This window comes from Carassius auratus, chromosome 35, assembly GCF_003368295.1.
Source record: "Carassius auratus strain Wakin chromosome 35, ASM336829v1, whole genome shotgun sequence".
Taxonomy (NCBI): domain Eukaryota; kingdom Metazoa; phylum Chordata; class Actinopteri; order Cypriniformes; family Cyprinidae; genus Carassius; species Carassius auratus.
The window spans coordinates 3462400-3473690 of NC_039277.1; the positions used below are offsets into that span (position 1 = coordinate 3462400).

At 38.3% G+C, this 11291-nt stretch overlaps 2 protein-coding genes across 2 annotated transcripts; both read right to left on the bottom strand.

The window, feature by feature from the left end:
* Positions 1 to 5398: 5398 nt before the first annotated feature.
* On the bottom strand, positions 5399 to 7353 carry cldn23.1 (claudin 23.1). The gene has a single exon (XM_026219328.1). The coding sequence runs from the start codon at positions 7279 to 7281 to the stop codon at positions 6478 to 6480; it is 804 nt and encodes a 267-aa protein (XP_026075113.1). The 5' UTR covers positions 7282 to 7353; the 3' UTR covers positions 5399 to 6477.
* Positions 7354 to 7897: 544 nt separating this feature from the next.
* Positions 7898 to 9986, bottom strand: cldn23.2 (claudin 23.2). The gene has a single exon (XM_026219330.1). It carries the CDS (start codon positions 9831 to 9833, stop codon positions 9081 to 9083), a length of 753 nt encoding a protein of 250 aa, XP_026075115.1. The 5' UTR covers positions 9834 to 9986; the 3' UTR covers positions 7898 to 9080.
* Positions 9987 to 11291: the final 1305 nt, after the last annotated feature.

The window sequence follows — 11291 nt, forward strand, 5'->3', positions numbered from 1 at the left end:
TTCACAAAGGAAGCCGCAGGGTTAATGTCGTACACTGAAACCTAATGGGATTGTGAAACCAAAGTCTAGTTTTTATTTAACACCTCAGTCATTATAATTAATTATATCCTGAAACTATGCAGGAAGCAGGTCTGTGTTGTTGTGCAATGCATGTCTGTCACACATTTACAAATGTAATAGTCTTCCTCACTTTATAGTTGTGTATTTTCCTGGAACCCTTAAGTTCCAGCTTTATTGCTTGGTCATCTGAGTTGCTGCTTTAAATAGCCTGCTGTTCCTGCTTCCTTCCACAACACAAAACACTTGTGTGTTTATGCAAAGCCAGGTCTACTTTCAATACTTTCTCTGTTACCCCATCCCCCATGAAACATGAACCGGCTCCTGAACAAGAGGAAGAGGCTTGTGTGACGCTGTCTGGGTCCCGTCAGTTTGTGGCACAAAATTGAAATTTTTTCATTATATTCATGAAAAGGTTTGAAGTATTGGTTTCATTTAGTTGTCACTGACTCATGATCTGCCTTCACCTTTTGAATTCCTACAGAGATGTAAAAAATAAATGAATACAGAAAGTGTTCAAAATGTTATTTGCAATTTAAAGAAAACCAAAGGTGCAGAATGATTCTTTCACGAGTCCGACGTTACTTCAGGACACATTGTGTCGATGCATTCACGTTAGTCACATTTTTACTATAAAAAATGTCTGCACTAAAATACAAACTTTAAGTTGCATGCATATTAAAGGTGCTGTATGGAACTTTTGTAAAAAAAAAAATGTATATATATATTTTTTTACATATTTATTAAACCTGTCATTATGTCCTGACAGTATATGAGACAGATCATCTGTGTAAAAATCAATCTCCTCTGGCTCCTCCCAGTGCTCCTATTGCCATTTGCAGAAACTCCATCGCTCCCGGTAAAAAAATAACCAATCAGAGCTGCGGTCCGTAACTTTGTTTGTGTTCAAAATGTAGAAAAATGTATATAATAAGCGAGTACACCATGAATCCGTTTTCCAAACCGTGTTTTTAGCTTGTCCTGAATCACTAGGGTACATCTATAATAAGTGTTTATATTCGGACTATTTTAGATTGCTTCGGGGGTACCGCGGCGGAGTAACCCAGTACCTTTGTGTTTCTTCAGAGACATAAACAGAGAGAAGTAGTTCCGGCTACAATGTTCTTCCACAAAACGCAAGCAGTTCTGTTTATTAACCGCTAGAGCGTCAAAAGTTCCCTACCGCAGTTTCCTCGGGTTGCATGAGGGAGGAGATGGGGACGTGTATATCGGGTGTCAGACACATCCTACACTGATTTAATGTCCTGCTCTGTTCATCTGGCCCGTCCTTTAAGCTGAAGGTTCACTCCTCCTCCTCCTCCGTGTGTTACCTGACAGGGCTCTAGTTTCACTGAATGGGTGGGTCTCTTTTCTGCTCGGGAACATTGCTTTATTCTTTCTGTCTCAATGCATTCATCTGTTCTGAAGGCATCTCTCATTCCATCTTTTCCTCATTTGTATACAGAAATCCAGTTCTAGTTTTGAATATATGTTTGCCAGTTGCCACCTTTCACTTGAAACATGGTGAGTAGTTTTAAGTAAGTTACTCTATTCTGTCGCCTTAGGGAGTCACCTCAGGGGATTTTAAGGGTGCAACTTCAGGCTGTAACCTGGCGTCAGATTCACAGTTTTATTAAGGCTTGTGTGTTTCGGGTGTCTTTGTTTGCCTGCGTTAAGTGATAAAGTTTGCATTCATTATTTAAAAAAAAAAATATATATTTTTTTTAAAAGTTTATATTTCATAGTTTTGTTGTTGTTGTTTTCTAAAGAATTTGTATTTCACTTTCTTACTGAGAAAATTACTCTTGTAACAAAATGTGCCACCCGTTTAAAATATATTTAGGGGTTAGGGCCAAACTATATGTGAATGAGACATAGGCCTACATATGAGAAACATGGCACATTTTTATGCTAAAAGCTGTTGAATGGAGTAATGTTTTTAGACTTCATTTATAGCAGTTATAGCATTTTGGCTAGAGATATACTGTGTACACATGCATACAATACGTACATACTTTTAGGGTCAGAAAGATTATTTTTCTAAATGGGTTTTATAAAATAAATATTGAAATTGAAGTATTTCTAAAATATGTATTTCAAAAATATTTTACAATATTTATTTTCATATTTGTTGGTATTTCTATATTTTGTAACTTTTTATAATGTTTATTTAAATGTTTAAATATTTTGTTATTTAAATATTTGAATTTTTATTTCAAAATAAATATTTTTATTCAGCAAAGATGCAGTAAATTGATCAAAAGTGACATTTATACATTTATGATGTTACAGAAGATATTATTTCAATTATTTCGCACAACAGGAATGAACTGCATTTTAAAATATAATAAAGTAAAACAGTTATTTTAAACTGTAATAATATTTTCACAGTATTTCTTTGTTTTCATTGTTTGATCAGTCATTAAAGCATAAAAAAAAAGTCTTATGAAATTAACTAAATCAATTCATATTAACCCTAAACTGGGAAAAGTTGTGCGTGCACCAGTTTTAATGAAATCATATTTCTAAGCACCTGCAATATTGCAGCTTTCTTCAAATTCCATCTGAAAACAGATCCTGAAAAGCAGTTCTACGTAGTGTCCGCTCTCCACAACCTTTCTGTGTCTGCGTGATCTGCTTCGCGTCTTTTGCATTTGTTCATGTAGTTTGCATGTGTTTTGTTCTTGTTGCACTTCAGAGCTTCAGCGTGTCTGCTCCTGCCAGCGATGACGGTGGCATGTCTCGCCGTCTGCTTGCATGTGCTGATATAAAATGTAAATATGGTAAGTGTGTTCTGGTGAACGGGAAGCCCACCTGTGAGTGTAAGCTGGGCTACATTGGAGACACCTGTACCGAAACAATCAATGCCGCTCTGTCTGTGCCGCTCACCCTCGGCGTCCTGGCTGTCATCGTCGGATTCACCATCCTGCTCTTCGGCCTGGCATTTTTACGGCAAAAACAAAAAGCCAAGAAGAGGTGTGTCTTCGGATTCCTTATTATTGTTATTTTTAAATCAATTTATTCATTAACAATGCAGTTTGTGCATAAAATGGAATGAATATGTCTGTTTTTAATGTATTCATTGAAAAAAAAACTGTAAAATTATAGAGGAGTGTATCACCTCTAAACCCACATGACGTAATAATTTTAACTTTTTATGACAAGGCATGGTTGGTTCAGGTTTTAAAAAGTCATATATTTGATTATAGTTTCAATATTTGAATATTTGATTATAGTTTCAAGAATTACTTTTTGCCTTGGAAATTACATTTTATAACATTTTAACTTGATGCTCAAAGAAACAGTTCACCCCAAAATGAAAATACTCACCCTCAGGTCATCCAAGATGTAGGTGAGTTTGTTTCTTCATCAGATTTGGAGAAATGTAGCATTGCATCACTTTCTCTCTGCAGTGAATGGGTGCCGTCAGAAATAAGAGTCTAAGCAGATGATAAAAACATCACAATATGTCCACATCACTCCAGAACATTAATGAATGTCTTAAGAAGTGAAAAGCTGCATGTTTGCAAGAAACAAATCCATGATTAAGGTGTTGAAACGTTAAACTTTCACTTCTGGCCAAAAGATGAGTCCATAATCCATAATAACGCTTCCTCCAGTGAAAAAGTCCATCTCTTCTGAATCAGGAGAGAAGTCTGCACAGATCAAGCACGATCTCTAAACAAATATGTTGTGGATTTTGATGTGAGAGACAACAGAAGGTGGACTTTTATTCACTGGAGGAAGAGTTATCATGAATCATGGACTCATATTTTGGCCGGAAGTGACAGTGTAAAGTTAAAACATCTTGATGGATTTGTTTCTTACAATCTCGCAGCTTTAGCCTTCTCAAGATATTAACAGATATACTGGAGTGCTGTGAGTTACTTGTGGATTATTGTGATGTATTTATCAGCTGTTTGGACTCTCATTCTGACGGCACCCATTCACTGCAGAGGATCTAATGCTGAGACACTGATGCAATGCTACATTTCTTCAAATCTGATGAAGACACAAACTCATCTACATCTTGGATGACCTGAGGGTCATGACATTTTCATTTTTGGGTGAACTCTTCCTTTATGGTACACTCCCATGTATTCAACCGGGATTCACAAACATATTTGTTATACTCAGTTTTTAATGTATTTATCATGCACACTTTTGTTTGCCACTGACACTTTAACTGGATTTCAATGTTGCATGATTTGCAGTGACGAAAGAGTCTGTAAACCAATGTTATCTCTTTGTTAACAGAAAAAAGGCAGCTGAAGAAGCCATGTTAAGAAACGGAGCACATCTTTAACATGTTTTAATCCAGCGTGCCATAAAATAGGTTTGTCATTTTACATCAAAGTTACTCAAATGAACTCTATATAATGGTCACATTAAGAGACAGTAACTCTCTCTGTTTCCCTCTTCACAGAGTACCATCAACACTTGAACTTCCACTTTCCACCATGAAGCTTAACTCGCACTTAAATGTGCATGAATATATATATATATTCATCTTATGTCATGGGTGTATGAATGTAGGTACTGAAGTAGCTCTAACTGGATTCAGCTTTTAACTGGAAACCATTGTGAAATACATGAAGAGCGCAGCACATTTGAATGATCCCGGAGCATGATTTGGGTTGGTGTAGCTGCAGGGGAGATACATGTAAATCATCTCGAACATGCAATGAGCTGCTGAGACGTGCCAGGTATTTCAATGCGGTTTTTCTGGTATTATATTTAGCTCAGTCAGTCCTGACGGGTGAGTCTGAAAATTTGTATGAGGCCTGGTTGTATATAATTCGTATTTTTGGAGTTTCACAACATCTCTGCATGCAACACTTTGTAGTAGAGGGCCTACGAGCCTCATTCGGCTGTACAGTGTTTTTGAATAAAGAGATCTGTTTTTTATCAGCTTGTATTTCTCAGTCATATCATCAAAGATTGATTCAGTGCACTTCAACAATATTTGCTCTATTTTTAGCAATATGTTTCCAAATGAAATGGCCTTTTCATATAATATTTCGCAGTCAACGTATCTTTATTTAAACTAATTTCACATTTATTTTGCTATATACTTTGTTTTAATGCCACTGGTGTCTGTTGTAAATATGTATATAATTGCACATATGTAATAATAAACATCAAGGACATGTTCAAATATGATATCATGAATTATTAAACATAAGTGCATTTTTGTATGTTTTACTACAAAAGTGCAACTATATAGTATTATTATAACGTTTACAACGTATGGTTATAGTTCTAAAGAATTAAAAAGTGTTGCCTTAAATCGATAAAAGAAGTTGTTTCTGTTTTGTATGACACAGACATGTACGACAGATTTGTTTTTAATAAATAGCATTTTAATACAAAACCAAAAAAATGTGTTTTAATCTCTTTACAAAGAGAATTAAAAGATGATGGGTTGCTGCTTAGAAACCTCCCAAACTTTGAGCCCAATGGGAAGGTACAGTAAAGACACCCTTCTTCCTGTATCTGGATGCGTTTAGACCATTTAACCCCATATGCACCGCTGCTCTTGTACTGTATGTGTCTGTTTATAGTTAACGATTCACTTTATTAATTCAGCATTGTAATACATTGCATGTTTTTTTCTGCAGTCAGTTGCATAACAGGTATGTTTTTTTTGAGACCTCCAGACTGAAGGCACGTTGTCTGCTTACAAGAAACAGCTAAACATGTTTTATTCTATGGCAGACAATCCTGGAAAACTGGAATATTTGACAATATGTATAGCCATGGCTTTAAAGAAAAAGGTAGGTATTTACCAACACCAATCTTGATTTTTGGAGCAACATACTTGATGACTCACAGGTCACCTGACAGTTCAAACATGAGATCACACTGAATCAACCAGTATTACTAGTTACACCGCATCACAGAAAGCCCTGGTAATTCTTCCAACTCCAGCTTGTTTTTCCACAGCAGAAGAAAATATTGCACAGATAACCTTTGTTCAAATGAGCTTGTTTTTATAAAATCCGATCCTGCATTACGAAGCTCATCTTTCAACAAGAAGTTACATCGAGTCTATTTAACTCTAAAATGTTGCTTAGCTTAAAAGCGTGACTGGCAAACACAATCAGTAACTGTTGTAAACATGCAAAGTACTGGTAAAAGTAAGAAAAAGCCTGGTGTAACAAGTGTACCATACACTCATCTATGCTCCACCTTTCACTAAAAACTCCTAAACAACAAATAATTTCTTCTTACGAACCTGAACAATGCTTTTCCAATATAAAGAACTTTTGTGCGATGGAAAGCTTCCGTAGATTTGTTAAAGGTTCTAAAAGTAACCATCAGTGAAGATAAAAAACTTTATTTTTCAAGAGTGCGGTAGTTTCAAGAACAAGAAGAATCGCTCAGAAGATATTCACAGTATGTACTCAGCTGATAACTTCACAGATCAGCATCGTAAGGTCTTCCGGTGTAGGATGTGTTGACGGATCCCCTGTCTCGGGATTTGGCTCTTGGGAAGTCCAGGTCATCGTCTAGTGACTTCTGCGAGTACGGCACGCTGCTCTCGGTGCTCCTGCTGGAGCTCCTCGGTGGGTTGACCCTCGGCAGAGGCGTGAGTCTGTTCACGGGCCGTTGTGTGTCGCTCACAGGCTTTTCTCCACGGTTGCGTCCACCGCAGCAGGAGCAAACCCCGAGGAACATCACGAAACCCCCGAGGACCTCCATGATGCCTCCGATGTAGCCCAAAATGATGCAGTAGCCAACGCGGATGTCATCTGCTCTGTTCGGATCTCTTTTGACAGAAGTGGAATTGAGGCTGTTGAGGAGATAAGTGTACCACGCGATGGGAATAATGGTCAGGACTCCGGAGCAGAAGATTAGGAGGCCACCCAAAGAAGCCAGTATCCACCTGGGTCTGTCCTTCCAGCATCTGACTCCAGGTGTTGCCAGTGCAAGACCCAGCAGTGTCACAATCAGCGACGCGACCATCATCCCTTTAGCGATCGGAATGATCTGGTTGCTAAAATAAATTTGGTCGTTGCCTTGCAGGTTGCACTGCTGGGACCGAGACGTTGTGGAGACCGTGCAGATGTCCCAGATTCCCTGTTCCACCACCAGATCCGGAGGCTGGTTTGCGAGGTTGTTGATGGTGCGCCAGTTGGGTGCGACCGTGCTGGTCAGGTCCAGGATCCACCCGCAGGGGGCCAGGACCATGCCGAATATCAGGATCCCCGGAGTCCGCATGGTTTAGGGTCGAGCTGCCGTCCGCTTCTGGAGAGAGACGAGTGCGTCAGCTGCTTAAGAAGAAACACACTGAAGCTCTGAGGAGGTGGATCTGTGTGATTAGCATCTGAAGGGCGTGGTGACGAATGTCTGGTTCAGACACAGACAAAACTGGTTTTCACTGCATGCCGTGTTTCAGCCGAACCTGGAACGCCAGTCTGGGAGAAATGGGAGACACTGGGGCAAGCTGCCTCAAAGAGAAGATGTTGATACTGGAGTAACAGTGAGGTTTCAGGACAAAAGTTCATCTGCATACAGCTTTGTTCAATCTAGCAAGATGTCTATGTTGGTTTCAGTCAACTCTCTTGAAATAATGTTTCACTTTTTTTCTATAATTTACACACTTATGCCTTATAATTTCATACAGTTCATTAATATAGTTAATAACTGGCCAAATAATGTTTAATATTTTGATGAGACATAATTCTGCTGTGTATTTTTTATTTTTTTTTTGCAAATAAATATTATAATGAAAAAAGTTTCCATGCTTATGACATATGTTCATTGTACATTCAGAATATATATGCTTGTAAATAAAGAAAGGTAAATATTAAAAACAATGTAAAGTCACATTTAAAAACAGCAATAAGAGGATAATATTTATTATAAGAATGCATAAAATTGTACTCAACATCTCTTCAAAGCAAACTGTTTTTATTATTATTATTATATTAATTCAGGTAGTTATATGAGAGCAGTGTTCACCCATCACAATCATAAAAATACATTCAGTCATTTCCCCTTAATTTGACGGGTGGATGTCAATTACGACATTATCATTGACAAACACTTCCACAAAGATAACTGCGTATCATTCTGTCTATCGTAAACACCAGTGACATACATGTCTGCAAACATTCAAAGCCCAGTGCAGTGTTTGTGCAAAGATTAGCTTCCTTCAGAAGAATATTCGTTTTTTTGTTGTTGGTATAACTCTACAAACATAAGAGGTTCCTAATAAGTTAGATATATACACATTAGAGCCAAAGTACTACAAAAAGTCATTAAGGCACTGTTACTACAATGATGAGGGCCTCACAATATAAAGTGCAACATATATCAAACCAAACAAATGGTGTTAGTGCTCTTCAGTAGAACAATATTTATGAGTTGACATGACCGATAACCTCCATAATAAAACAAGAAGTACAACTAAAGGTCACATGATGATTTACAGTTAATCGAAATAGCTTTTCTGCGAACCACGGCTAATAAAAACATATAGACAGTACAAACAATAATGTTCAACATGAACTAAACATCCTACAGTATAACATAAAACACATGACCGGAATAAAATGTAGTAGAAACAACCATATAAACTTTCTTTTACTGTTTTCACTGTAGATTTCACAGTGACTCTAACTTTTAATTAGAAAAAAAAAAAATTTTTCATTGTAAAATAAGGCACTTAAGAAATCTTGCAAACAAATGGCCTCAGAAAAATATATTCCAGTTACCTCAGAAGTCAATTTAAACTTGAATATAATAAGTAACCTAAACAAGTAAGCTATATAAGTAAACAAAATGAAATTCACTGTGGACAAAATACATGTTTTTCCAGTTTTACAGTAAACGGTGAAATTATAGAATATTTTAGGGATAACCAGACACTAGTAATGAAAAAATAAACTGTATTTTTATCTGTTCGATAAACTCTGGTAACTGTATGAAACCACTGATCTATAATATATCGAGACTATAATAGAAATCAGTGATTTTAAGTGCCATGGTGATTTACAGGATTTAAAGTTCTTTAATCACAAATCTGTGTCGTAAGGTCGTGCTCTGTAAGCAGTGCTGTCCTGCTGTCTCTTGTCCCGTGTGAAGTCCGTCTCACTCGGTCTGGAGTAATACGGGACGCTGCTGACGCTGCTGCTGATGCTGGGCACCGTGACTCGGTGCGCTGGAGACGGACCGCGCGTGGACTTCACCGGGAACGCCCTCGGCCTCTCATCGCGCTTCCGAGCGCCACAGCGCCGACACAAGCCGATGGACATCACCAGTCCTCCGAGGACCTCCATGATCCCGCCGATGAAGCCCAGCACCAGGCAGTATCCCACACGGACATCGGTGGAGGCGGAGAAGATGGAGGTCATGATGTGAGTGTACCACGCCACCGGGATGATGGTGAGGACCCCTGAGATGAAGATGAGGAGACCTCCGACCCCAGCGACCGTCCAGTGCGGTTTCTCAGTCCAGCATCGGACTCCGACTGACGCCACGCCGATGCCAATGAGATTGAGAATGAGCGAGGACAGCATCAGAGCTCGCGCGATCTCGATGATCTGCGCGCTGAAGTACTGCGTGTCCTGCTGGTTGCACTGAATGTCCCGGGACGATGTGAAAGTCCTGCAGATGTCCCATAATCCTTGCTGGAGGACCAGGTCGCTGGATTGTCCCGGGAGGTTGTTGATCGTGCGCCAGGCTGGTGCCACGGTGCAGATCAGCTCCAGAATCCACCCGCAGGGCGCGAGCACCATCCCGAAAATGAAAATCCCGGGAGTTCGCATGATGATGGGTTTGGGAGATCACGAAAATAGCCCCTGCTGGGAATGATGGGGTTTGTTTCCGGTTGTTTTCGAAAGCAGCCGGACAGCAGAAACTTCTCGTGGGAGGATCCCATCAAGCCTGGCCATTGTTGAAAGCCACGTGACTGACATCAGAAGCGCTCCGAGTTTCGACTGTGCTGGCGCACCTGTGGAGCCACGCCCTCTGGCTGTGACGTCACGCACCACAGGAGAGACTGGGGAGAGACTCTGGTGCTGATGATGCTCACCACACAGCGAAGAAATCATTGGTTCACAAAGTAGCACAGTTGATAGATGATTGGAATATGTTTCTTCACTTTAAATTGTATATTTCTACTACTCAACTTTTAAATTAAACAAGTCCCAGTGTATAGTTATTATGCCTTATTGTAAAGTGTTATCAAATTATGATAAAAGGTTTTTCTTTTTTCTTTGTTATCAGTATTCCTCTGATTTATGTAAAAAAAAAAAAATGTGAATTACTAAAATAAATTGTAGTTTTAATTAGACGTTTTTTTTTTCCTGAACATTATTGTACATTTAATTATTCAACTTAAAAGAAAGAAAGAAAGAAAAAACTTTTGAAATGTGCTATTTTTGACTTTTGGAGTTATTACTCTTTCATTTTACCCTGTCTTAATCTCTGAAATCTTTCTTAATTTCTGTCATCTAAAAAGTTTACAGTGATCCAAAAACATTGTCACTGTCAACCAGTGCTCGTCTTGATTTCTGTCTCCTTTTCTCTGGAACCAAAATGTCTCTTTTAAGTGCATCCCTCAATTTATGCTGCATTACAACTCTGTAACAGGGTTATAATAGTCAACTAAATCTATAACCATTAAACGATGTTAGTGAAATAAAATAAATGTTAAAATAAAATGTATAAAATAACTTGACGTACTAAAATAACTAAAACTTAAAATTGATAAAATGATCAAACACACAAACACACACACACACACACACTGGGGGGTAAATGATTTTTACTCAGAAATTGCAAGTAAATGTCATAAAGAACACTGAATTAAAAATAAAACAAAAGGACTTAAATATTATTTTCTTGACTTCACTAATCTTTGTTTTATTTGCCACTTTTAGAAATCATTAAATCCTTACAGTGCACAACAAACCAAATTTAACATGAACAACAACTGTAATACCTCAATGGTACTACAATAACACTAAATGATGTTCTGCTTGAGTGCTGCATTGTGACCATGTCAGGTTTGATACGTCATCATCTTCTGAACAGTTGTTGCATCATTCTGGAGTCATAAATGTGGATGGAAAGTTTCACTCAAAACCATGAAAGCATGTTTGAAATGTCCTCCTGCACACAGACTCACAGTCCCTCTGAAACTACAGCCGTTCCCTGAGCACGCCTCTGATCATCTCACTGCTAATCTGCTGACAGAATCAAGGCATTTGAATGACAGAATA

What these genes read in the sequence shown, in the direction of transcription:
- cldn23.2 (XM_026219330.1), bottom strand. Translation starts at nt 9,833, where the DNA reads ATGCGAACTCCCGGGATTTTCATTTTCGGGATGGTGCTCGCGCCCTGC.
- cldn23.1 (XM_026219328.1), bottom strand. Translation starts at nt 7,281, where the DNA reads ATGCGGACTCCGGGGATCCTGATATTCGGCATGGTCCTGGCCCCCTGC.